Genomic DNA, 26475 nt, shown 5'->3' on the forward strand with positions numbered 1-26475 from the left:
GAATGGCAGGCATTATGCCCCATTCGGTAAAGGCCGGCCGCCCAAGCTCATGCAGTCCAGGAGGCCGGCGTTCTGATCTCTCCCAGAGCTTCTCCATCTTCTTCTTTCCCCTCCCCGTTCCATTTTCACACCAACAAAACCACACTATTCTGCGTCTCGACTTCCGTTGAGTCAGTTCGTTTTCCCATCCAGAATACATTTCACATCGTTCAAACTTTCTTTCCAAAGTGGTTACACCTCCAGCAGTTCCTCACGATGACTTCCTCGTTCGCGCCCCTCGATGCGCCGAACTTCAAGAGCGGAGATGACAAGAAGAGGGTTGCATATTTCTACGATTCTGATGTTGGAAACTACGCATACGTTGCTGGCCATCCTATGAAGCCGCACAGAATCAGGTTGGCGCACAGCTTGATCATGAACTACGGCACTTACAAGCACATGGAAATCTACGTAAGTTGGAAGCCTCAGTCCCTTCAGGATCCTTTAGTATTTTTCGAATTAGTATTCCATACGGCCTCTCTGTGCTCGGCTTCCATTATGCCATTGTCAAATCTTTGGCAGGCTCTTCCAGAATTTGGAGTTTTCCTCGGTCGCATTTCCTTCCCAACTGACTCTTCTACGATTAACGGTGGACGCGTCGCAGACAAGGGAGGACTATCTGGCTTATATGCTGCGTGCAACTCGTATCTTCTTTACCCATTTCTGGCATTTGAGGTGGATGGCTCGGTGGTGCAGTGGAGTTCACTTTCAAGGAAATCTATGTTATGTCATTTTGTCTTTGGAGCTCTTGGGCCGTACTTTATCTAAACCTCTCTTGCTAATCATGTTCTCAGCGAGCGAAACCTGCTACTCGACATGAGATGACCCAATTCCACACCGACGAGTACATCGATTTCCTCCAAAAGGTTACTCCGGACAATATGGACACCTTCTCCAAGGAGCAAGGAAAGTACAATGTTGGTGATGATTGTCCTGTCTTCGACGGTCTCTTCGAGTTCTGCGGTATTAGTGCTGGTGGTAGTATGGAAGGTGCTGCGCGTCTCAATCGTGGCAAGTGTGATATTGCGATCAATTGGGCTGGTGGTCTCCATCACGCAAAGAAGAGCGAGGCGAGCGGTTTCTGCTATGTTAACGGTATGTGAAAAGTCAAAGAGCAAATCGACGTGCGCTGATTTCTTTATAGATATCGTTCTGGGCATCATTGAGCTTTTACGATTCAAGAAGCGAGTCCTCTACATTGACATCGACGTCCATCACGGTGATGGTGTTGAGGAGGCTTTCTACACCACCGATCGTGTCATGACAGTCTCCTTCCACAAGTATGGCGAGTACTTCCCAGGAACTGGTGAACTTCGCGACATTGGTGTTGGCCAAGGCAAGAACTACGCCGTCAATTTCCCACTCCGCGATGGCATTGATGACACCACCTACAAGTCCATCTTCGAGCCAGTCATCAAGGCCGTCATGGATTACTACCAGCCAGAGGCTGTCGTCCTTCAATGTGGTGGTGACAGCTTGTCTGGCGATCGCCTTGGATGCTTCAACCTTAGCATGAGAGGCCATGCCAATTGCGTGAAGTTCGTCAAGAGCTTCAACCTCCCTACCCTTGTCCTTGGCGGTGGTGGATATACCATGCGCAACGTAGCTCGTACCTGGGCTTACGAAACCGGCATACTCGTTGGTGAGGAACTCGACTCAACCCTACCATACAACGAGTACTACGAGGTAAGTTCAAATTTCTAGTCTCATGACACTTTTCTGACAACTTTCAGTACTATGGCCCTGATTATGAGCTGGATGTCCGTGCCTCAAATATGGACAACGCCAACTCAAAGGACTACCTGGAGAAGATCAAGATCCAAGTCATTGAGAATCTCAAGGAAACAGCCCATGCTCCTTCAGTTCAAATGACCGATGTCCCTCGCACCACCATGACTGGAGGCGTCGACGAGGACGAGGACATCCTTGATGACATGGATGAGGACGAGAATATCGATACGCGATCTTCGAAGCGACGCAACGATCAGCGTATCGCTCGAGATGACGAGCTTGATGAGAGTGAAGATGAAGAGGAGAATTACAAGAATGGTGTTCGCCCACAAGATGGTGCAAGCAAGCGACGAAATATTATGGACTATCAGAACGAGAACACTGCTGCTTCCGACGTTGACATGGACAGTGGCGTCGTCACACCCGCTCCCCCAACGCCTCCATCACCTCCAGTGGCACAACTACCTACCACGCTCTCTGCCGAAGTAGGATCCAATGCACCATCACGAGCCGACACACCTAAACCTGTCGTTGATACCGAAGGAGATATCGACATGACTGATGGTCCAGCTGAACCTGTCAAATCACCTGCCGCTCCATCACCAGCTCCAGCTACAGTCCCGACTGTGGAGACCGTTGCCAAGCCCGCTGAACCAGAGCCAGCCCAAGTCAAACAGGAAGGAGAGACTGAGCCTGCCGAAGCCGAGATTCCAGCGGATGAGCCGCCAAAGCCCAGCGAGGCGCCAGAGTCGGTCGCAGAAGCGGTTACAGAGGCGAATGCTGAGGTCAATGCCGAGATCATGGAACGAAAAGCCAGCGTTGCGGAGGCTGAACCATGAGAAGGCGCTCTCTATCACGTTCAAGTCCATGGATTAAAGGACTAGCGACATAGAGCATAGCCGATTCGCGTGTATTTGTACCTTTGAGCAAGGCGCATGGAGTTTGGAGTCATGGCCAAAAGGTTAGGCGGCGACCAGGATAGATGCAACGTTCATACCAGGTATCATTGAGATTTGAGTTATTTTTTTTAATGTAGACCTCCAGATGAACCGCAATAAATCGATCAAATACAAATGCCATTCTCCGTTTGACTTACTTTCGTCCTGGTGGGCTGTTTTGGGATGCCTCAGATCAAAATCCTCAAATTCCCAGAAACATTTCTGGATGGGACTCGCAACTAAAAGGTCATTTCTACAATAGCACCTATGACACTTAAAACAATTCAGCCAGGGGCTTGGTGTAGAACTATAATGCAATCCAATTCTCATCATCCTGATAATTTTTCCAGTCGTTTGCGCCAATTGGAGCTTAAATTTTAGTGGGCTCGCTTAAGCGATTAGGGCTTTCCACAGTCCGGAAATTCCATTCAACCCAGCCGAATTTCGCGACGACGAACCCTCGATTTTCTTCAACGACAACACCACATCTTTGACTTCCTCGCAAATTTCAAAGATCCACCGATAAGATGGCAAAGATCTCGTATGTTCGCCCCTATGCTCCCTTTTCTTCTGCTGCAGTTGGCGCCGTCGCAATCAATGCGAATTGATTGGGGGATGATGGCACGGAATAATGGAGGGATTGATGGAAAGACGGAGAGGGGAGAAGGTGAATTGGATCGAAGGAATGTTACTGACGTGAAATAGACGTGGTGCCCCTGGTGGCAAGCTTAAGATGACTCTCGGTCTCCCAGTGTACGTTTTGACCTCGAAATCCCTATACCACACCCTTTCTTGGAGCGAACTTGGATCCGCAGCTGGAATTGAAGGAGAAGCTGGATCTGAAGATGAGGGTGGCATAGCGCATGGATATGCAGAATCATGGATACGAGGCATTATATCGAATCGAAGCGGATAAACGAGGAAGGAAAGCAATTGCAAAGAAGGCTGGCTAACGGAGGAATAGTGGTGCCGTGATGAACTGCTGCGATAACTCCGGAGCACGTAACTTGTACATCATCTCAGTCAAGGGTATCGGTGCGCGTCTCAACAGACTGCCAGCCGGCGGTGTCGGAGATATGGTTATGGCCACAGTCAAGAAGGGAAAGCCTGAGCTGAGAAAGAAGGTCATGCCTGCTGTTATCGTCAGACAAAGCAAGCCATGGAGACGAACTGATGGTGTCTTCTTGTACTTCGAGGACAACGCTGGTGTGGTGAGTGCTGGATTTCATCCATACCAATACTTGGAGGATTCTGCAAAGGCTGGCAGTGGGGTTTAGGGAGCCTGTGTTCGCGAGATTGGTGCGGACATTTGATCTTGAGGTTTTACTGACAAATTTTCTACAGATCGTCAACCCAAAGGGAGAGATGAAGGGATCTGCTATTACAGGACCAGTCGGAAAGGAGGCTGCTGAGCTCTGGCCAGTAAGTTCACTCCTGTTCACCTACACGCAAACAAGCCTGCAAGGAAATACGGAACTAACACAATTCCCAGCGTATTGCCAGCAACTCCGGTGTCGTCATGTAAAGGGTTGTTTCTTTCGGGGTTTGGGCATGGACATGGGTTTGCTGTTGCATGGTTCTCACGATAGCGATCACAACAACAAAAATTTGACGCATTCCACAGGGAACTTGAAGATATCCTAAAAAACCTACCTACCTACGACTTTTTCAAAATGTGACCTGGGATGAACCGATGCTGGGAATGGTAGGGCAGGCCGAAAATTTGCGGATCCGGAATATGGGATATGGTTCCATGCATTGGGTAATGCATTTGGCAAGTGTCAAGGAATCGAAACAGGACGAGGCCTGGGTGTCATCCGACACCGAAAAAGGCTTTGGTGGTGAATTTGCAACATTTAAACATATCTGGAGCCTAGCCCACGACTTTCTGGTTCCGAAGGACATTCCCTATGAGGCTAAATCCTGCCAGACCTCCATATTCCTTCAAACAGCGTCCTGGAGCTTACGTGTGTCTTGCCCAGCCAGTTCTGTACCTTCCGCCATACCAAAAAACTTCCTACTCTTTGCTACAGACTTGTTTCATTGCTAGTCTCTTTCATTGGCTCTATTTGCAAGTGCGTTCCTACAGGGGTCCTGGGCTCTAATTCTTTACTCCTACACGTAGTTGTTGTCACTAACCACTGAATGAAGCCAAGCCACTTCAGTAAAGCTTCAAGGATTCATCAAGTACAGGAGAGTATGTTTGGCTTCTGTTCGTAGGTACTTCTACATTGCGGGAAGGGACTGAGGCGGGATTACCTGGAAGCAATGCTCCTCTCAACACGTTTCGGAAATTGGTAAATACTTTTGGCGCCTTGGACACAAGACATGGAGTCTTTCCCTTTATCTTTGGCATGGGGATCGGCATTGTAGAGGTGGAGACCAGGCTTCTCTTCCAGAGCTATACGGCAGGTTCTGGGTCAGTGCTTTGCTCCCAGACTTGAAACAGAAAAAAATAAAACAGTGACAGCATCTTCTAGCCATATGGTTCAATTCTTGGCTATATGGCCATTATAAAGATTGCGATTGTCAGTGGGGAGCAGAATTGCGGTAGACGGATCCCACACTAACTGGTAGAGTGATCGGCTAATAGAAATCTCTTCTGTTCCTCATTTAAAGTATATGCATCTCAGTTTAACAAGCATTATTTATCTGGTGGAATTGACGCAGTCTTGTTTTGCCATTCTCCCTGCTCACTGCTCCTATTTCTTCGCCGAGGTGGATTCTGATCACGTTAGCTCATGTCTCCTTGCTGATTTGTAACATTGAATTTGATGAAGGCATTGTGAAGGTTGTCATGCAACACAATTTACGACCACATTCCACCGGCGGTGCAAGAGACAAGACCAGTAACATGCTTCTCGGAATAATATCGCTCTTTTCATTCTATACAATACATACAAATCTTTCGCTGAAACTCGTAAAGAGAGAGAACACATCTAGTGGAAACCATTGACACCATTGACGCCATTTATACCGTTGACACCATTTCTTTTCTTAAGCGTGCTTCCCCAGTTCCCCCGAGTCGCGATAACAGCGTCTGTCATTTCCGCAGCTCCTCCCAGATACTGCCTTGGATCACACAAGTCCCTAAGCTTTTGTTCTTCAACTTTCTCCTTCACCTTCTCATCCTTCAGCAAGATATCAATGAGGGCCACTTTGGTCTCAATGCTCTCCTTGCAAGCCTCATAGACAATATCGTGTGCTGGATTTCGACCAAAAGACTGAGCAAGTTCCATCATCACAGCTTCTGCTACGATCAACCCTCTCATTGAGTTCAGGTTGTCAAGCATAGCATCAACATTGACAACTAATCCGCTCATAGCGAATATCGTTTGATGTAACGCTCCAGATGCCATGATGAAAGACTCTGGAATTGCGACCCACTCCAAATGCCATGGTCCACTAGCTCTCTCAAAGTCGCTGACCATGCCATCAAGTACCAATCCAGCATTTGCTCTCAGAACCTTGGAAGCTGCCAGGATCACCTCGCTCGAAATGGGATTCCGCTTTTGAGGCATGGTAGATGAGGCCCCACGATGCGGTACGAAAGGTTCAGAAACCTCGCCGAGCTCATTGGATGACATGATAATGATATCAAGTGCAAGCTTTCCGAGGGATCCTCCGACTAGTGCGAGGAAGTTCTGGATCTCAGCTACGGAGTCTCGTGCCACGTGCCACGTGATTGATGGGTCTTGAAGCTGAAGTTCCATAGCAAGCTCTTTTCGAACTTTAATGCCTACTCCTTCATTACCAAGTGATGCCAGACTTCCGGCGGCACCTCCAAATTGCACAAGGAGGCAGCGGGTCTCGAGCTGGTCTAGACGTTCGTAGTGGCGCTGAATAGAAGAGAGATACACTGCACATTTGTAACCAAATGTTACGGGTAATGCATGCTGTAGATGTGTTCTTCCTGCCATAGGCCTTTCAATTGTCAATTGCAATCACTACAACTGGTGCAAGTGGACATACGTATCTCGATACTGCCTCGATAATTGGGTGAGTGTGTATATCAACTCTTCCAATTGCCTCCTGACAATTTTGAGACCACTTCTCATTTGCAATATAGAAGCGATATCCATGATATCTTGAGTCGTGGCCCCCCAGTGGATGTAGCCCGCTTCTTCCACGGGGCACATTTCCACCAGCTGACGAACAAGTGGCAGGACTGGATAGCCAACAATATCTGTCTCATTTGCTAGACGTTCAAAACTACACCCAGTCAGACTTGAAACACGAAATTTGCTTGGAGGCTTACTCTATCTTCTTGATATCGCATTTTTTGGTGATGGTCTCTCCAACATTCTTGGGGATAATGCCGACCTTTGATTGAGCTCGGCCGAGTGCCGTCTCGGCATCGATCATGCACTGGACGTATGATGTATCAGAGAACACATCTCGAATCTCTTGTGTGCCAAAGAGATTTCTGAACACTCTTGAGTCAACAGCACTGCAATTCATGATGTTTGGTTGGAGTGGTGGCTGTTGAGGAAGATAGAAGAAGGGAAGGTCAAACGATGTGAGAAATGGAACAAGATTTTTGTAAGGAAACAGTGCTGCTCTGTGCTCCTTACCTATTCAACCTACTTCTTCTTGAATTAAATATTACAGCATACACCCATCCAAGACGCCACTCTATCGAAGAAGCCGAATCCTGGATTCAGGGAGACGATGTGGAGCATCCGTTGAGGTTCGGAATAAGCTCTTAACCCGTGATGTCTTGCTAGCCCACTAGCCTCCCCGCCTTCGGTCCTCCTCTTATTCCGCTCATGCCTCTCATGGCAACATCACTTATGCTTGCATACAGCTTCTCATTTGACGACGCCGTCCACGACGCCTTACAATTTTCCAATCCTAGAACACTAATGCACCGCAATATACCGTGCTCCCCCGTACTCCGGAATAGCTGTCCATAGCGCCACCCGCAAGTATGGTCTCACGGCCAGCGTTCTTGTTTGACTAAGTGCCATGGCGAGCATAACAAGTCCCTAGGATGGCGCGCGAGAAACATCAGCTCAAGTTTGGTATGTTGCAAAATGATACATCACGTCCCACTTGACTGGACACCAGAATCTCGAATTGTAGCTAATTCGAAGAGAAGTGATGATTGTAGGAAGTAAGAAGAGCGGAATCCAACTCTAGATGTACGGAGAGGTTTATGGGACATATAGACGCAAAGTAAAATGTGATGGCAAACTTCCGGCTGTAGGTGACTGATTCAAAAACTATATGGCTCGCGACTGCGTCTTAAGCGATGTTGACCGAGGCAGTGCTCAAATTGCAAGCGGCTTCAAAGGACATGCACATTCTCAGCTCAACTTCAACGGAAAACCAAAAGACGGGGGTGAGAAAGCCATGTTTCAGAATATAGTACTTTGCTGATTGGCTATTTAGCCACGCAGATTCGAAGGATGAGATGATTCAGCGACTACAGAAAGAAGTCACAGAACTCCGCCGCCAAGTGCAATCAAGTAACGAGACAACAACCACACTGAGTATGTGAAGCTCCACGCTTTATGGCAATCGGTTTTGTGAAGGAAATCCGAACTGATTCGTCTAGATCAGTGCAGTTCTTCAGTACAAGAACAGCAGGCTCACCCACAGGTGACGACTAGATCTGCAATAAGCTCGAGCGTTCGGCGTCCACCACATCGCAATACGGCTGGTCCTATTACCAGACACCTGGGTCGCCTTGTTTCTGCGGAGGACGGGGTAGATCAGTTTGCGGGCACTACAACAGGAGTCCATTTCACATTAACGGCGCAGCAAAAGTACCAGGAGCTTTTTCACTCCAAAGAGAATTTTCCAGAAGTTGTTTTTAGTCTCTACCTCCTTCCGGGCTCCCATGCCAGGGAACAAGTGCAAGATTATGATGAAAACTACCGGAAGGAGTGGTTTCCAATGTCCAAACAGCACTATATACATCAGACCGTTTTGTTTTTCGAGAGATGGGCGAACATGTAGGTCAAGCCCAGGCGGATAAATAATGGGGCTAATACTTCCAATCTTAGTTATCCCATATTCACAAGGAAGCAATCCGTCTCCAGCATGGAATTCGTCTTAAATCAGATCTACAGGGAAGAAGCCGTGGAAGATAAAACCGCCCTTTACCAGTTGTATCTCATTCTTGCCATCATGGAGCCTCCTGAAGTTGGCAGTGAAAGCAAGGCAGATACTTTCTACAGCTTTTCCCTTGGACTACAGAATTATGTTGCCTCAACTGGCGATCTTTCGAGCCTCCAGGGCCTTCTTCTTTTGATCGTCTTCTTACAGCAATCGTCGCGTCACCATCTGATTGTGCAGATGATGGGAACTGTGGTAAGACTGGCCCAATCCCTCGGTCTTCATCGACACGCGAGGTGATTCGAATTTTGCGTGGGAGAGACCGAAGTCAGGAAGCGGGTCTGGTGGACAATTTACTCATTCGATGTGATGATCAGTCTGCATTACGGACTACCAAAGATCATCCAAGATGAGGATGACGACAATGATCTCCCGATCGATTGCGACATTGGTAATATATCGCTTACCCAACTCCCACTTCCGCTACCCGGCGAACAGACTCGATTTGCATCCTTTTTGGTCTATGTACGGTTGTCGAAAATACTGTCTATGGTTTTGAAGGACCTTTATACCACCACCCGCAGACGAAATGCTGAGGACGCGATGGTTTCCCTGGACAGAGAACTATCTATGTGGCTCTCTCTTGCTGAGCCAGTAATAGGAGAACTTTGGGACCCCAGTGAACGTGAAAATGATGCTCCTAGCTGGGACTTTTCTTCACTGTGGCTCCATGCAATGTATCGGCTTGCTGTGATATATATCCACCGACCTGCTCTGACTTTCGAGCCAACAGAGCCAAAGTTCAAGGATAGTCTTGGGATATATTCGAAAGCGGCATCTGCACTAATTCAACTTTTGATTATGTCAACATCAGAAAGACGATTGTTTTACGCCTTACCGATTGGGCCCAGCATAGTATTTCAATGCGGTATCTTGAATCTATTTGCTGTCTGGTATACGCCTTCATCAGCCCTTGATTATAAGAGTCCTGTCGAGTCCGCAGCCTCTCTCCTTGAGCACCTCGAAAAATCGATTTTCTACAAGAGGCCAACACCTGAGGAAGGGGCGATAGGTACAAGATACAACCAACCCCTATCCCATGCAGCTTGGGTTCTCCGGCACCTCTCTGCGATTACATCCCAAATCCCTGACATTTCAGGGTCACCCGCAGCGTCTTCAAGTCACCAAAATGACTCCTCACAGTGGGCTTGCAACCCTGCTCCGAGTTATACAGCCCCAGCATACCATCCCGATAGCCGTGGTCAGCATAATGATGTTGTTACTCCTTCAATCCAATTGGGATTGCAAGCTCCTCAAGAACAAGCCACATTTTTGGATCCTAATTTCCCGTGGGGACTTGGAGGTGGCATTGACTACTTTAATCAGATGTATGACAGTCTGTGGAATTTTTTGCCGTCCGTAGATGACATGATGGGAGATGTCATGCTTGACCTCAATCAACCTCATTGATCTATGCCATCCGGCAGTACGAGTAGCGATTCGGAGAAAGGCATAAACTTGTACACTCTCAAACTTATTCTGCCAGCTTAAGGATTCGAATAGGTTGCAAAGATTATCGACCAGTCGTGGGTGATTGCAACTGTGAAGACACATACCCCGGATCACTTTGTGATCAGCACACCAGAAAATGGCGGGGAGACTCCCCTCAAGTATTTTCTACCATTGGTTCGCGAACAACATGTTTTGGCCAACCACAGTCATCCTCTGAGCGAAAGGTAGCGTGGGTTAAGCATCGAATCCGTTAAGTGTCACGGATAGCAAGATCCGTCTCTAGTCTCGGAATAGGCGTTATAGCGAGAACGGCTTTGATCAGTTTCGCCGTACGATGTCCATTCTCTCCACAAATTTCACGACATATCCCCGTCTGGTATGAAACTACGAACTGAATCCCCCGAGAAAGCAGGCTATGACTTGCCTGATCTGATGTTCAGGACGCTACTCCGCAATTCCCCCCGTCGGTAACACCTGTCAGCAAATTCTGGGGTGACAGGCCATGGTGTAAAAACAATCTTTTATAAATTCCTCTTCCCCATGGACACTTCTCAGTCTTCCAATTCATTCCTCACATCAAAAACTCTTGTCATTCGGCTTTTGTAACACACAGAAGTTACATCATATTCTCGCCAAAATGGACACTTCTCCTTCTTATCTTGGCTCGAGAGGCCACAAGCTATCTGTTGCCCAAATCTTCCTCGCTGTCGCTCCTGCCTTCTTCCTCTTCGGCTACAATCAGTCTGGAGTTGGTGGACTTTTGTCCGTGACCGACTGGACGAAGACATTCCCCGAGATCGACACTATTCATACACACGGCCACGAGAAATCTCAACACTCGACATTACAGAGCGTAGTTGTTCTACTTTTACCATGGGAGCACTCTTTGGTGCCCTATCTTGTTCTCGCCTCGGAGATATACTTGGCAGACGTAAACTTATTTTCATTGCTGCCACAATGACTTTGATCGGAGAAGTCCTACAGACAGCTAGCTTTGGATTGCCGCAGTTCATTGTTGGTAGAGTCATACTCGGGTTTGGGGTTGGGATTCTTAGTGCTACTGCTCCTGTCTGTAAGTACCAGGGGATATCCATTTCTTCCTGCTCCGAATATCACAAGACCTTCTGCAAACATGTCAAACTCGCTTCTCCAAACATCTACAAAACAACGATCACTAACTCGACCGTTACTCAGGGCAATCTGAATGCTCGCCGCCAAAGAATCGTGGGAAGCATGTTGTTTTGGATGGTTTGTTTATCAGCTTCGGTTGTCTTTCAGCAGCATGGGTAAGTTCAAGACCCTCCACTGGCTTTCCGTCACTCTCAAGAAACCTGACTAACCCCTTCTTGAAAGATCAATCTTGGCTTTTTTCCAAATCAAAACAGGATCCATTCCCTGGCGACTACCCCTAGCAATCCCAAGTGTCGTCTCAATGCTCCTCATGTCGGTCATATTCTTCCTCCCCGAGTCTCCACGGTGGCTCCTCCGAGTCAGCCGCCGCGAAGAGGCGATCCACGCCTTATCTGCTCTCAAAGATCTGCCTCCCACCTCGGCTGGTATCGCTCAAGAGATTTCCGCTATCGAATCCACACTTGAACAGTCCTCTCATACCGCTGCAAAGCTTAGCGATATCTTCACCATGGGAGAAGAGAAGCTCTTTTATCGCTTCATGCTTTGTATATTCTTGCAGCTTTGTCAGCAGATGAGTGGCGGGAATCTTATCTCGGTGAGGTACGTTGAATATTCAAGTCATATAATAATACCTGACATTATCTCTAGGTCTATTCAACTGTCATTTTCCAGGAGAATCTCGGACTTCCTTCGCAGACTTCTCGTATCCTGTCTGGAGGAACACTCACCTGGAAATTTCTATCCTGCTTCGTGGCCTTCTTTACAGTCGATCGCTTCGGCCGAAGAGCTCTATTGATGGTCAGCGGGGCAGGAATGGCACTTTGCATGCTGTCCCTGTGCATTGCCACATCATTCGGCACCGAGAACAAGAGCGCTGGCATCGCAGCAGTATTCTTCATCTACATGTTCAATTTCTTCATTCCCATTGGTTTCCTCGGAGCCAACTTCTTGTACTGCACTGATGTTGCACCTATCAGGTTGAGAGTAGCGATGGCGAGTATATCGACTGCGAATCACTGGCTGTGGAATCTGGTCGTTACGCTCATCACGCCTGTAGCGATCGCCGACATTGGATACAGGTACTACATCTTGTATACCGTTATCGGTCTCTGCATTCCGGTCACATTTTATTTCTTCTACCCGGAGACTATGGGCAGGAGTTTGGAAGAGCTGGATGAAGCTTTTAGATCGAACTCTTCGATCTTGGGTATTGTGTCTGCATCGAAGAAGTTGCTGTCCCAGGAAAGCTTGGTGGAGGATGATGAGGAGAAGGGATTTTCGGTGGCAACATTGGAGGAGGTAGATAAGAAGGTGGGGTTGTGATGAGGATGCGAGGAATAGAGGGAGCGTAGTCTTCGCATCCAAATAATCAATGCTTCAACATTAGTCCGAGACATAAGTCGTGAAGTTCATAAATTAGTGACCAAAGTCCCCAAAACAGCCCAGCCTTGTGCTCCATATATCAACTCCTCCTACCTCACCACCTCTCTAAACCTAACCCACAACGCCGGCTTCTCCCACAACAACCTCATCGTAACCCTCCCCACCCAATCCAGCTCCTCCGTCCCATTAACCCCCTCCAAATCAAACCCCCACACCACCCTCGCAAGAACAATCCTCAACTCCAACTCCGCCAACCCAAGCCCAATACACGCCCTCGGCCCAATCGAGAACGGCCTCGACGCATCCTTAACATCGTCTGCAAATCTCTCTTCCCAGAACGGATGGTCGTGATCGAGCCAGCGCTCAGGACAGAATGATCTCGGTGAGGCGAAGTACGAGGCAGAGCGTGTGGTTGTCCAGAATGAGGTGGAGACGCTGGTGCCCGCTGGGACGGCGTATCCCGATATTGGGTCGCCGGAACTGATGCGGGGGAGGCCGGCGGGTACGGGTGGGAAGATGCGGAGGCCTTCGGAGATCACGGCGTTGAGGTAGGGGAGGGATTGAGTGGTATCGCCGTTGATGTCTTTGCAGGTTGTGAAAGATGACCTTACTTCTTCGCTCAAGCGATTGAGAGCTTGAGGGGTATGGAGGAGGTAGTATGTAGTCCCTGAACTAATCAGCAAGATATCAATTAAGAATGAAAACCGTTGAGGTCCTACCAGCAAGCGCCGTTGCAACAGTTTCAGACCCAGCAATAACCAACATATTCGCCTGTCCAGTCAGGTACGCCAAACTGAGATCAAGCTCCTCACTCTTCACAATATGAGAGAAGAAGTCCGCTCTCTCACTACCGCTCTTCATACGCCTCTCAACGAGATCTCTTGACCGCTTGGTATTTGCAAGTCGATTTGTCGGTACTCTTTGACCTCTGACAGCCCAAGGAAAATATCTCAAGAACGGAACCCGTCGAAAGACATCTGTAAGCTGACCTTCTGCGATACCCCGCTTGATAGCAGGAACCCATTCATGACCTTTGGCGTTCTCCACTGCGCCAAAGGATTCGCCGAATGCGAGATCACCAATGATGTCGAAGGTGAGCCAGTTGAACCACTAACCTGTCAGCTTTCTGATCATCACTATGAGGGCCAAGTGCAGGGCTGCGTACTTCCTCAATGTTGATACCCCCATCAGTATCCCCATGCTTCCTGATCTGCTCAATCCACATATCAACATACTTCAAAACAAAAGCCGTCTGCGCACGGAGCGCACTGGAACTAAACGCCGGAGCAAGCAATTTCCTAGCCTCGCGATGCCGGACGGGATCTCGCTCGTTGGACATCACGAGGGATCTGGTCCCGCCGGGTCCTTGATTGTACCATTCGCCTTTCAGGAATTGTTTGCGTCCTTTGGTGGCGGTGCCGTAGATGTCTTGGTAGCTTTCTACGGTGGAGAAGTCCCTTGGCTTGTTAGATAGAACATTGTTGGAGATAGGGGATTCTTAGGGTGCTTACAGGTCATTGGGGGCGAATCGGACGACTGGGCCGTATTTCTTGTGGAGGGCTTCGACGGTGAAGGCCCAGCGTCCTCCTGTCCTATGGGGCGGTCAGATTTGAGCGGTTCGATCTGGGAGTGCGGTTATCTACCATCCGAATACATAGAATAAGTTTGAAGCCGCAGCCCACTTTGGACCGGGGAATTTGGACAAGGGGTGAAAGTATATGTTATAGATGACTTTGGAGAGTATGCAGAGTAGTCCCTTGTCAAAATCAGCAGGGGTAAAGCTCAATGCGGGGTAGCCTTACAACTCCAACAACAGCTGCGAGAGCATGGACAGAACTGTATATGAGTTTGTCCATGGTTGTTCTAGGGTACTGAGATATTGCTTGCATGATTTGCTGGATTGAGGGGAACGAGGATGTGAATGTGTTGCGGTCTGGACTTTTAGGTTACACCCGAGTCACGCTTGCATTTCGCTTCTGATCGCGACATCAAAAGCAACTACACCGCCAGTGATCTCACCCATTGAGATGAAATTATTTAAAAAGGCCTGAAGTTTGTTTGGATAGGTAAATAAAAGCATATTTTACAAAGGAAAAAAGTGGATTTCGGACGCATTTAAACACAGCAAGCATTGGCGACGGTATATCTCAACCTGAATAGTCGCATCTTGTTGGGCTGTTGTTGACATTGAAGGCTCTCGGTCGAGTAACTTTTAGTGACGACAGTGCAAAATGAATAGGATGTTTGAAATTGGAGGTAACTTACCTAGAGAAGCCAATGTTGAGAGGAAATGCGATGGACAGCTCCACGTTCCCATGGCATCTGTCAGGGCCTCGACAACTCCGAGGCGGTAAGACAATGATATGATTGGTCGACTATTTGCGTTTATTCCACTTTCTCCGTGAAGAAGAGTAAGAAAGACCAAACTGTGCCTGCTCCGATCAACTTTCAGACGGATATAGTTCACGTGATACTCATCACCTGACTACCACGAGAATCCGTCTGGAAATTTCTTAGCCATAGGAAGAAGGAAAGATGAATGCGTAGGAATAGCCAAGAATAAAAATAAGGATAAAGACTCGTCATGGATGTCTCCCCTGCCCGGGATGTAACCTAAAGCGCGGGAGTGAAGGTAAGCTTAACGGAGCCCAGAATCGGATGATGACCCAATCCATGCGACCACTTAGAGTTCTGAAAATTGCATCAAGCATAAACTTCGTTCCATCCAAAAGTGCAAGGCTACGCATGGACAGTGATGACGAGTCAATCGAAATGATCGTTTTGACAGTACTGGTGGTCTTAATTCCATCTTTGGCAGTTCGACGACTCGGCCTAGCTGGCTGGTAGGTGGAATATTTGGATAGGATGGATCGAGCTTTGCTTTTTGCAGAACTGCTCTGACCAGCTGTCCTCATGTCAACCATATCTGCGCCTGAATTAGTAAGCTTCATAGTAAGCTTCATTGTAAGCTTCGTCTAACCTTGTTTGGATAAATTCCGTTGATATGCAAAAGGCCGCTTACAGCCGCCGAAATTCCCGAATTATTATGTCTGTGCAAGTATTAGGCAGTTGATTTCTCGTGCCGCCTTCTGAGGACAAGGAGATATTGGTAAGAAAGAGTGGGAGTTAGCATGACTAGTATTGCGTGAGCTATGAGCTCCAGCGGCCAGATTTGATTGACCTTGAGGCATTTGTCCAAATCAGCATTTTCAACACTTCACAGGGCGCGCCGAGTTTCCACGTGGGCAGGTTTGTTCGCTGAGGCTTGTTTCTCAAGTACCGATTTCTCGTATTTATGTTAGTACTGGAAATGCTGCTCGTGCGTCCGATGGCTTGACTTTTAATTGTTTTGACCTACAGATTGCCCCATCAGTGTCAGCAATGGCTGAACGATAGTCTGCTGAACTCCCCGAAGAAGAAGAGATGGAGCACAGGGCGGTGCTAAGCTTTGCCAAGCCTCGTCAAAAAGCTTGTGTTTTTGGACTGGCGCCCATGCTTGTGGAGATGCGAGGTGACGCGGCCTTCCGAGTGGCAGGGTTTCAGATATCGAAATCTCGGGGGATTGGTGCGTCCGAATCATGGATTAACTATCATTGCCGGCGTGCGTTGGGGACACCAGAAAAAGCATTGGGTGGTGTTCCCTCCGGAGCAGCTGGTCTAAACAGCTGGGCATCAAAGTTTGGAATCCCCAGGGGTTTCGGGTACAGTACGCAAGGATGGCGACAGCGGATAGGAATCGTCCGGACTTTCTGATGCGGTTGGCACCCGTCTTGATCACCCTCCTGTTTCGTGAATTTTTAGCCTTCAACAAGAGTGAAGGCTCGCAGTGCCAGAAAACCAGAAAAGAATTGATATTTTTGATGACGCTCCCTACATAAGGGTCTCAGCCGCAAAATCAAGCGGCACGCGATGGCATGGTGAGAAAATCCTCCTTGCATTCCCAACACTAGACGAACACGCTTGGCACTTATTTGAGCGTCTAAATCCAGGAGGCTTTTGATAGCCAAGCAGATGACAGTTTTCAGCCAATTCCAGTGCTGACAGTTCTATTGGGTTACACCTGAGTCAACCAGACAACTCATTCTTGGAGGTACTAACTTTGACTGGGACTGGGAGCGAGCCGTCTTTTCCACAATGGTCGATGGACTCGTCATCTCACATCTCGTCGGTCGCGTGCCTTGTCTAAGTTGTCTTGTCGACGCAGGGATATTATAGTTTGAGCACACGAGCAACGGGGAGGTGATCCTGTACTGTATCAGTCCACGGACTCTGCTTGAAGGAAGTCCCCACACTAAGCTCCACTGGCGACGAATACCTGGACTGGGCCACGGGTACAAGACTTTTGATGTGCCAGTAATAAGAACTTGCCGCTCCTCCCTTTTTCCTTTGATCTCTTTGGCGCATCTTTGTTCTTAGTCTTTTGGAAGTCCAATCAACACTCCTTTTCTACCAGACCGACAAATTCCTCGTTTTGCTTTCAGCCGTCCTGAGGATCAAGCATCTGGTCTTACTGATTCAGATGGTTAGTTGTGCCAAGACAGTGCATCATCCGTTCAACCGCCAAGACTGTCGAGTATCCATCCCGCTCTCGCCCAACAATTCGTTCCTTCGACAACACCATGCGGCTCTCATGGCTGCTCGCACTTCCAGCTGTATTGTCGACGGCTTCGGCACTCGCCATACAGAGGCGGGATGCGGACTTCTACAGTGTCCGGACGCATGTCCACAAGGACATGAGTGGAAAGAAGGGTGATCCGACGGATAAATATTTTCGTGAGTTGGAGACTGTCGCGTGCCCTCTTCATTTAGGCGCTTGCTAATTCACCCTGCTTCAACAGATGAAAGCATGTATGTAATTCTATTTAACCGAATGTCACCGGATCGGTCAAGAAAGCTTAATCAATTGCTAACTCTATCCAATTAGATTCCATCCGCATTACGATGGCCGGTAAGTCCCAGCAGTTTGGTTGTGCGGGGTGCAAATGCTAAATGTTCCATGACAGATTCGCGGACCATCAATTAGGTTATCAAGAACGAAAACAAGCTCTGTCGAACCTCATCCAAACATATATAGCAACATTCGCGGATATCGGGGTGGAGACATGGCTGATGCACGGAACGCTGTTGGGTTGGTGGTGGAATCGAAAGGTACGAGCGATTAGACCTGTCGGAGAGTCCACATCTGATTAATTTGTTCGCAGATTCTCCCATGGGACTCTGATCTCGATGTGCAAGTTACCGAAGCTTCGATGCACTACCTCGCATCGTACTACAACATGTCGGTGTTCCACTACAAGACCCCGCGAATTCCGGAAGGGAGGGATTACATGTTGGAAGTCAATCCGCATTATGTGAATAGGGAACAATCGGATAATTTGAATGTGATTGATGCGAGATGGGTGGATACTACGAGTGGACTGTTTATTGATATCACGACTGCACGATACAACCTTACACATCCGGCAGGAAAGGGAATGTTGAGCTGCAAAGACGGGCATGAATACAGAGTAGGGATTTATATTGGAAGTATATGAGATTATGCTGACTGGTTCTAGGACTCGTACATCTTTCCGCTGCGAGATACATATTTCGAAGGCACGCCAGCAAAAATTCCATTTGCATACAAGGAAGTTTTGGAAGCAGAATACAAACAAAGGGCACTGACAAACACCAATTTCGAAGGGTACGTACAGTTGGAGACGTCTTTAAATTTTAGTACTGACACCCCTCTAGCCACCATTTTGATGACCAGAAATACGAGTGGCTTCCAGTACCCGAAAAGGAGAAGGGACAGCTGAAGTCACAGGAGCCGAAACGAGAGCAGCCCAAGAAAGAAGTGAAGAAAGATGAACCCGCCAAAAAAGCAGCACCACCAGTCGTCCAAGCCCAGCAGCAGACCAAAAACGAAGTAAAACCGCCTACACAACAAGTTGTTCCCTCCCCCAAGAAAGACGATTCAGCTTCACCAGCTACCCAGAAACCGGCCGACTCATCTCCAGAGAAACCCGAGGTCTCGAAACGAGCTGCGCCGCCGCAACAACCTGCTTCTCAGCGAGCTGCGGAGGAGAAGCTGTCTAAGAAAGAGCAGAAGAGGGAAGATGTGAGGAGAAAGACAGAGGAGAAGAGGAAGACTTTGGAATTGAAGGCGATCGCTAAGGAGGAAAAGAGGCTTGCAAGTCAGAAAAAGGCGGATGAGAAGAGAGCTGCTGATGAGGGCAAAGCTGCTTGATGAACTTGCTGAACTTGCTGACCGTTGAGACGGTTAACTTACGTGAGGCGAGGATACTCGAGCTGGGGTGTGCTTGGCTTCGCTCTCTAGTCAGTCGAGGCTGTTGGCCTGGGACATTTGCTGGTCACTTCCACCGGAACCGATATCAGGCCATTTATATTTGCCATATGTATTGAGGTCCAGCATACTAGGGGAGATCTACTGAAATCTTAGTCTGGATATGGGGAACATCTATGACAGTGACGAGTCCGGAGGAGGGCCTGAAAGGAAGAAAGCAAGGATTGGATAACGAAATGGCGAAATTTGGAAAGGTGTTGGATATACCCAGAATGGAATCATATTTTGGATGGCGCCACGAGATGATATGTATGTATGAATGTTACGAAAAGATAGCGTTTTTTTTTTTCTTAATTCACGGAACTTTATAGGATTATTGACAATACGGAAGTTCTCCATGATTTTGAGTCTATGTACGACCTTCCCTACTTCTGCTGTGGATATAGTGTGTGCTTTACGACGAGCAAGAGTCCTCCTGGTCTGAACGGTAGATGTGCAGAAAGACAGATTGAGTTGCCTTCCCACTCAGTCTTGGTCAAATATTTCACTGTGAGTTACCTTATCTACGACATGTGACTGTTTGAAAACCCTGCTAATCACTTACATTCCCCCGAAAGTATTTCAAACAAGGTAGGTATCGTTTTATCTCCCACAACCCAGCAGAAAGCCACACGGTTAAAGCTTCTTTTTTTTTTTTTTTTAGATATCTGACATGGTCAAGTACAGGAAGGTTTTCTCAAAATTCAATGGGACTTCATTGGGTAAGTAGTTTGAAGCTTGATATATGCAGACCCAAGATCTAATATATACGAATTAGGTTAACGTCCTCCCTCCTCCCTCCTCCCTCCTTCCCTTTCCTCCCTTTCTTCATCACCACCTCACTCAACTCAACTTAACTCAACTCAACCCAACTCAACCCAACACTACCCAGCAAAATCAATCGCCGTAGCAGTCTGCCCCTTCGCCTTAACATCCAACGCCACATTCGTCGCCAACTTCTTCTCCTGGGTGGCAATCTGCTCCTCCAGCCCCTCCTTCCCCTGCGCCTGCTGAATCTGCAACCTCAACACATCCGTCTGCAGCTTCAGCACCTTATTCTTGATCTTGCCCACCTGGAGCGCCTTGCCCGCGGTGGTGCCCTGTCCTCCGGCAGCGGCGATCGCGTCGTTGAAGCCGCCGGGCGCCACTTCCGCTTGCTCGGAGATCTTGGCTGCGTTGGAGATTATGGTTAGGTCTGAGGCGGAGACGGTGCTGAGGTCGCTGGGGAGAGGGAAGTTGGCGTTTACTTCTGCGAGGGCGGAGCCCGCGACGCCGGAGGAGACGGAGAATGTGTTGTAGGGTTGGGCGGTGAGGGCGCGCTTTATGCTGTGGGCTGGGGCTGGGGCTGGGGTTGGGGCGGAGAGGGTGGTTGCCGTGAGGGCGAAGAGGAGGGTGAGGGTTGGGAAGTGCATGGTGGTTGTGTGGGTGGTGGGTTTAGAGAGAGTGATTGTTTAGCTTCGAGGAAGTGGGTAAATTGAAGTTGAGGTAGAGAATGAAGATGGACAACAGCACAGCTGGGAAGAATAGAATGAAGTAAACAGATCAACCGAAAAGAGCGAATGAATCAAAACACAAGACGAATGTAATACCTTCCCAAGAAAGGAAAAGGGAAGGGCAGGGCAGGCGATCTCCCACCTCTTATACCCAACCATCTCCATGGGCTCATCCGATCATAAAAGTTTACCTACCTACCAAACTTACAGTACCATCCTCGATCTCCTCCGCTCCTTTCATCTCAATCTCATCTCAATCTCATCTCAATCTCATCTCAATCTCATCTCAATCTCAACTCAAAAGATCCACCTCCGACCCTCTCGAGGCAGGTATAACCATAACTTTACCGGAAACACAACCAATCGCATTACTTTTCCCAGCGGGAAACTATGGGGTGACCCAGATACGAAGTTCCATTTTGCGATACGAAGTTCCAGTTTGCGAGATGAGGAAGGTAGATGTGCTTTGCTGGGTCCGCGGGGAGGTGCGTGTGTGAATATTTCGGACGGTTTGGAGACAGGAGGTGTGTGAGCTGCGGGCGATCAGATGGCATGCGACGTTTGAGCTGCGCTAAGCGAGGTTTCGGAAGGGGAAAGGGAGAAGGAGAAGAAAAATGGGGTGGATCACGTGAAGGTGTTCTGTGGATGGGCTGGGATTATTGTTTGGTTATTTTGCGATGACTGGTTTGATCTTGAGAGTGAGTGGGATAGATCGTTTCTAATATCTAGTACTCGACTATGAGAATGTGAGGAGGCAATTGGAAGGGGTTTAATTCACTCACCCATCAATATCTCTAGCCGAAGGAGGATTCAGTATATTGAATAAACTGGACCTACTGGAGCGGAAGCTAGGATAGTCTATTTTCAAAGTCCCAGCCAGAGTCACTCGATAAACATCTTACTTTCTCATTGTCTTTACAGAAATGCATTTCTCTATCCATCCCATCGCTCTCTATACAAATCTCCAACCTCCGTCATTCCCTTCCCAACTCCCTCAAGAAATCAAAAGTGCCTTCTCTCCCTTCCGTCATGAAGTCATTTCTCTCATGAGTATAGGCAGGTAAGTAGCGCGTGACAAGGGCCTCGTGTAAGAACAAAGGAAAAAACAAAGGGAATAAACGCTAAACTTTTTAGTGTGACTCAATCCGCCCCAAGGTACAATATCAATCCAACCTGTGGATCTGGATATGCACGCTCCTGTGTATGCGTGTATGTATGTGATGATGTGCAAGAGAACAGCGCGAATGGATACCAAGCGCCTCTCTAATATTGCTCCCCCTCCTTCGGTCTCCTCCCTTCTCCTAATCAAAGATATCATCATCGTCATCATCGTCATCTCTCATAGCCGAGAGATCCATGATAGACTTGCGCTTGCGCTTTCCCAGCGTCAACGGACTGCGTGGCGAAGTGAGAGCTTGGTAACGCTCATACTCGCTGCGGAACTGGTGTGGTGAGTCCTCCTCATCAACAGTACCATCCATACCCATGGCAAGACGTGTTGGTTTGCGGACGCGTGTGCTGCCTCGAGTTGGGGCTGGAGCTCCACTGGATGTAGATGCAGATGCGGAGGAATTTGTGTTTGTGGCGGGTGTAGAAGTGTTGTTCGTGAAGGACGGTTGCTGGGAAGACATTTGCTGTGAAGACGATACCGAGGCGGTAATGTCGTTGGGGACAGAAGTTTGGGTGGCCGTCTTTCTCTTTTTTGCTGGTGCTCTGGGTTTGCGTGGTACCGCATTTGAGGGAGTGACGGTGACAGGGACGAATGTCGTAGTCGTGGGAGGTGGGAGAGGTGCACCATGGTATGTAATGGCATCGAGAGAAGCGTACATGTCAGCGTTGTTAGCTGCCGGGTTGCTGAAAGGGTTTTGTGGTGCTGCGGAGAATGTGGGCGGATTGTCGAATGTCATCGGTTGAGAGGGATTGGGAGGAACTGAGAAGAATGGGTTGGGAGTGAAGGATGAGGCTGGGACACCACTGTTTGAAACACCACCTTTGGCAGCATCCTTCGCAGCCTTCTTGGCAGCATTCGTAGCAGCTCTCTTCTCCATAGGACCCTTCATCAAGCCCTTCGCCCATCGCTCTCTTGTGGCTTCGGCAAGCTTGCGGCTCTTCTGTGCCTTCTTTCTAGCCTCCTCTTGAGCAGCGGACATATTCCCATCTTCTCCATCCCCATCATGACCCGACTGCTCTGCTCCGCTCTCAAGATTAGGAGTGTAGCTTCCAGCTTTACTCTTTCGCTTGACAGCTGTCTTGGAGTTTGTGCTGAGACCGTCAGTTTCATCACCCGTCTGGACACCACTTGGGATCTCAGAGCCTTGATGAGGCGTCGCTTTACCATTTGCAGCTGACGAGTTACCTGCTTCTTCAGGTGTATATGGCTCGACCTCTTTTCCTTTGCTTTTAGAATAGTATGTCTGATTGGACTCAGGTCCATATTGTTCCGAGAACTCGAAGCCGGCTTGAATTTCCCCAGCGATAAGTCCAACGACTTTTCTCTGGAGGCCGACGCGAATCATATGCTTCTTTGGTCGCGGAGGAGCATCTTCTGCAGCCTCACTGAAGTACTCAGATTCGGTGGCTTCATCCTTGAAAGTCTTGTTCTTTCTGGCAGGACGAGCTGTCTTGCCGCCCCTGCGCCGCTTTTGTGGTGGAGGCTCGCTCTCGTCATCCTGAGCGAAGTCTTCTCCGTCGCCCGGAAGAGCAACATAGATGGAATCTGGTAGTACAGAAGCCTTCTTTCGCTTTGGACGTCCACTTGCAGTAACAGAGCCCTCAGCAACTGCTTCGCCAGTGGCTTCTGGTGTTACTAGTCGTTTTTCATGGACCTCTGTGGCAGTCTCTTGCTTCTTTGTAGTAGTCTTGCGTTTCTTGGAAACAGAAGAAGCCGATTGAGTAGTTTCGGCTGCCCCATTCTCAACGACACGCTTGCGCTTGCCACCTCTGCCTTTGGTAGTTGACGCACCGAGTTGTGCAGACATTTCGCGAGTAGCTGCTCTCGAAGGGCGACCAGTAGATGTAGTCATGGCCGATGACGATGTGGTAGGCCGAGAAGTAGATGCAGAAGCGAAACGAGACTCGTCATCTTGTTCAGTAGATTGAATAACATCGTTCTCCTCACCAAATTGGGCTTGCTCAATCAGCGCATTAACTTCTTTCTTTGGACGTCCACCTCGACCCGCCTTAGGCTTCGCAGCTGCACGACCTCCCTTCTTTGGGCTTGGCTTGACCTCTGTAGCCTCATCACCACTCTTCACATTGAGGATGATCTTCTTTGGTCTTCCTCCTGCATGCTTGGGCTTGGCAGGTGCAATAGCTGCTGTTTGGGTTTGATGAACGAGAGCCTCGGCTGCCTCTTGAAGTTCTGCCTCTTCAATCGGCTCGAGTTCTCTGGGTGTTTGGGCGTCGGCAAGTTCATCTTCCGAATCAGAGCTCTGTGCTGGTTCAGAAATAGGTGGGAGGTGCGATTGTTGAAGCTTGGACTTGGAAGCGGATTTTGGTACTGGTGGGAGAACCTCACCCCTTGCCTTTGGTGGCCGACCAATTCTCTTACCAGACTTAGGGAAGACCGAGACCTTTGGGCTGCCTTCACGAGTTGCTGTTCGCCGACGAGCAGGTGAGGTAGGCAAATCCTGGACAACCCTAGCAGTGCGTCTGCGCTTGCCAAGGGGAGCCTCTTCTGAGTCCGAACCACCTGGAGTGTTGGTTTGTTCAGTGTCGTAAGCACGCTTACCTCGGCTTCGCTTTGGTCGGCCGTTCTCATCCTTGTCCTCAGTGACAACAATTGCACGACGATCCTTGAGAACCTGGTAGCCGATGGCATCCTTGTGCTTGCTGTAATCAGCCATGTAGACATCAGCGGTCTTCCGATCTTCGAAGACAACTGGGTCGACTAGGATGTTGCGTCTCTTGCGAACTTCCTCATCACCCTTTCTCAAAGCTGGTAGGGGGACATCTTCAAGGTGATGAGTAGGCTTGGCTTCTTGCTTCTCCAATTGTCGACGACGCTTGTGGACTTTAGACATGACTTCGGGATTCTTGATCTGCTTCATAAACTCCCAATGTCCTGGAGGGGTAGTATCGGGGTTCGAGGAAGCCTGAAGTTGATCCAACCAGACGTTGTAATCTCTCAGTGGCTGCTTGACCTCTTCCCTATACTGAGCATGAAGTCTGAGAAGAATGGCATCAGTCTCTGCTGCCTCCTTGTCATCTTGCTCCTTCTTGGCTTCAGCCGCCATCTTCGCCTGGAACTTCTTGGAGGCATCGTAATCGTCGGTCTTCTTGTCTAATATGTCGTACTCTTCTTGAAGTAAGAGCAAAGCATTTGCGACTACCTCCGTTTTGTGATAGAGCAGCTCATATGTCATCGCTTCAGGCTTCGCAAGATACTCTTCAAAGGCCTCGATAGGAGTTAGTTTAGGGAATCCTTGCTTAACAGATGCGGGCTTCTTCTTCCGGCGCATAGGAGTGACCTGCGGGACTGATCCAGACTGAACAGACCTATGAATCGAACCTGAACGGACAGACTTGGGGATTGAACCGGACCGAGTTGATCTTGACATTGAACCGGATCTAGCGGGCTTTTGATTCTGGCCACATGGGTTCTTCAAGATGGATTTCCAGACCTTGGGAGTCTCTGAATTGGCGAACACCTCGGTAATGACTACATCAGGAATCTCGGAGCTTTGTGATGGCTGTGGTTGATCGGCATCCGTGAGAGTTCGAGATGATCTGGATTTGTTGCTGTTTTGAGAAGCTTGCATGCTTTGGGCGCCATTGGGACCCAGAGTGTTTTGGGAGTCTTCAGCTTCGGAGAAAGCAACTGAGGATTTTCTTGATGATTTGGCAGAGCTTCTGGCGGAGTTTTTTGTTGAACTTCTGGCTGAGGATTTGGACGATCTCCTGCTGACGATCTCAACGGCGGATGCTTCTTCGTCCTCGTCAGAGTCGTAGAACACACTCTCATGCCAGATGTATGGAGAGATAGAGCTGGTCTCGCTGACTTCGTCATCCTCGATAGCTGACTCGTCAACTGCATTGATGTGATGGCCAGCATTAGCCACAGAATTGGAGTCATCAGCTAAGCCGTTTGGCTCAGCAGTTACGAGTCCAGGGTCGGCAGGGAGAGCTTTGGGGACGTCATCAACTTGCTCAGCATTTTGAGTAGGCGTATTGCTGGCACTGAGAGCGGCTGGAGTCTTGGGTGGAGGAGAGAGGCTGCTTGTCAAGGTACCACTGGCAGGAGTAATTGTAAACTCAGTGATGCCAGAGCAACTAGACACGTGACTCTCGAAGTCCTGTAACAGGGTTAGAAAGTGAAATCGAAGAAGGAAAAGTCGATCAGTAAGAACACCAACCTCAATGGACATGTTTTCCATGGTAGCATTGCAATGCTGACAGGTTCTATCCTCTGCGCTGGCCACGACAGGTTCCGAAGTAGCAGGAGTAGGAATTGGATCTGACGGCGCAATGGCTGGAAGCTGCGCTGGCGGCGGCGAAGCGCGTGTGTCAGCGACACTGGTTTTAGTTCTCGCCATGATGGCCGATCTTGATGATGATTCTCTCAATCAGATTGGAGATGCTGAGAGAGAAAGGACGGTGGTTGTAGAGTGCGCAAATGTTGCAAGAACAGTTTTCGGGGGTGCGGTGCGGTGCGGTTGTCTCACGACAAAATGCGCTGGACCAAAGACTTGATGTATTGGAAAGAATCGCGGCGAAGAAATCGAGAGACTAAGAAGTAACTGATGTCAACGATGCAGAGTAAAGAGCAGAGTCCGAGTCGCTGCACAAGAGCAAAGTCGAACTTTTGCGAGTCGAGGGTTGATATTGTCGAAGGGTCGGTCACTTGCTCTCCAGGTCAGGT

At 48.8% G+C, this 26475-nt stretch overlaps 10 protein-coding genes across 10 annotated transcripts; 6 read left to right on the forward strand and 4 right to left on the reverse strand.

The window, feature by feature from the left end:
- Positions 1-255: 255 nt before the first annotated feature.
- Positions 256-2609, forward strand: RPD3 (histone deacetylase; the record flags this gene model as incomplete). Its single annotated transcript, XM_058493252.1, has 4 exons — positions 256-450; positions 834-1134; positions 1184-1725; positions 1773-2609. 4 exons carry the CDS (start codon positions 256-258, stop codon positions 2607-2609), a joined length of 1875 nt encoding a protein of 624 aa, XP_058363452.1.
- Positions 2610-3165: 556 nt separating this feature from the next.
- Positions 3166-4233, forward strand: RPL23A (60S ribosomal protein L23A; the record flags this gene model as incomplete). Its single annotated transcript, XM_058493253.1, has 4 exons — positions 3166-3461; positions 3673-3919; positions 4053-4130; positions 4201-4233. The coding sequence occupies exons 1-4, from the start codon at positions 3442-3444 to the stop codon at positions 4231-4233; spliced, it is 378 nt and encodes a 125-aa protein (XP_058363453.1). The 5' UTR covers positions 3166-3441.
- A 1334-nt stretch (positions 4234-5567) lies between these two features.
- On the reverse strand, positions 5568-7407 carry ONS95_000115 (uncharacterized protein). Its single transcript, XM_058493254.1, has 3 exons — positions 6967-7407; positions 6681-6920; positions 5568-6632 (listed from the first exon to the last, which is right to left on the reverse strand). Exons 1-3 carry the CDS (start codon positions 7167-7169, stop codon positions 5648-5650), a joined length of 1428 nt encoding a protein of 475 aa, XP_058363454.1. The 5' UTR covers positions 7170-7407; the 3' UTR covers positions 5568-5647.
- Positions 7408-7937: 530 nt separating this feature from the next.
- On the forward strand, positions 7938-9071 carry ONS95_000116 (uncharacterized protein; the record flags this gene model as incomplete). The annotated part of the gene is made up of 4 exons (XM_058493255.1): positions 7938-8052; positions 8111-8203; positions 8269-8668; positions 8720-9071. The coding sequence occupies 4 exons, from the start codon at positions 7938-7940 to the stop codon at positions 9069-9071; spliced, it is 960 nt and encodes a 319-aa protein (XP_058363455.1).
- Positions 9072-9140: 69 nt separating this feature from the next.
- ONS95_000117 (uncharacterized protein) lies at positions 9141-10241 on the forward strand (the record flags this gene model as incomplete). Its single annotated transcript, XM_058493256.1, has 1 exon — positions 9141-10241. The coding sequence occupies one exon, from the start codon at positions 9141-9143 to the stop codon at positions 10239-10241; it is 1101 nt and encodes a 366-aa protein (XP_058363456.1).
- A 679-nt stretch (positions 10242-10920) lies between these two features.
- On the forward strand, positions 10921-12737 carry ONS95_000118 (uncharacterized protein; the record flags this gene model as incomplete). Its single annotated transcript, XM_058493257.1, has 4 exons — positions 10921-11214; positions 11478-11569; positions 11637-12009; positions 12063-12737. The coding sequence occupies 4 exons, from the start codon at positions 10921-10923 to the stop codon at positions 12735-12737; spliced, it is 1434 nt and encodes a 477-aa protein (XP_058363457.1).
- A 30-nt stretch (positions 12738-12767) lies between these two features.
- On the reverse strand, positions 12768-17137 carry ONS95_000119 (uncharacterized protein). Its single transcript, XM_058493258.1, has 10 exons — positions 17088-17137; positions 16896-17042; positions 15979-16843; positions 15778-15932; positions 14600-15723; positions 14441-14553; positions 14309-14389; positions 13963-14254; positions 13517-13907; positions 12768-13464 (listed from the first exon to the last, which is right to left on the reverse strand). Exons 5-10 carry the CDS (start codon positions 14684-14686, stop codon positions 12887-12889), a joined length of 1542 nt encoding a protein of 513 aa, XP_058363458.1. The 5' UTR covers positions 14687-15723; positions 15778-15932; positions 15979-16843; positions 16896-17042; positions 17088-17137; the 3' UTR covers positions 12768-12886.
- Positions 17138-17416: 279 nt separating this feature from the next.
- On the forward strand, positions 17417-21189 carry ONS95_000120 (uncharacterized protein; the record flags this gene model as incomplete). The annotated part of the gene is made up of 11 exons (XM_058493259.1): positions 17417-17570; positions 17636-17645; positions 17722-17745; positions 17801-17945; positions 17999-18304; positions 18353-18480; positions 18531-19392; positions 19455-19632; positions 19701-19713; positions 19810-19844; positions 19901-21189. The coding sequence occupies 7 exons, from the start codon at positions 17417-17419 to the stop codon at positions 19024-19026; spliced, it is 1263 nt and encodes a 420-aa protein (XP_058363459.1). The 3' UTR covers positions 19027-19392; positions 19455-19632; positions 19701-19713; positions 19810-19844; positions 19901-21189.
- On the reverse strand, positions 20007-20916 carry ONS95_000121 (uncharacterized protein; the record flags this gene model as incomplete). The annotated part of the gene is made up of 1 exon (XM_058493260.1): positions 20007-20916. The coding sequence occupies exon 1, from the start codon at positions 20532-20534 to the stop codon at positions 20007-20009; it is 528 nt and encodes a 175-aa protein (XP_058363460.1). The 5' UTR covers positions 20535-20916.
- Positions 21190-21470: 281 nt separating the features above from the next.
- ONS95_000122 (uncharacterized protein) lies at positions 21471-26467 on the reverse strand. Its single transcript, XM_058493261.1, has 2 exons — positions 25970-26467; positions 21471-25909 (listed from the first exon to the last, which is right to left on the reverse strand). The coding sequence occupies exons 1-2, from the start codon at positions 26147-26149 to the stop codon at positions 21917-21919; spliced, it is 4173 nt and encodes a 1390-aa protein (XP_058363461.1). The 5' UTR covers positions 26150-26467; the 3' UTR covers positions 21471-21916.
- Positions 26468-26475: the final 8 nt, after the last annotated feature.

Source organism: Cadophora gregata (assembly GCF_030347475.1).
Source record: "Cadophora gregata isolate MNR1 chromosome Unknown scaffold_1, whole genome shotgun sequence".
Lineage (NCBI taxonomy): Eukaryota > Fungi > Ascomycota > Leotiomycetes > Helotiales > Ploettnerulaceae > Cadophora > Cadophora gregata.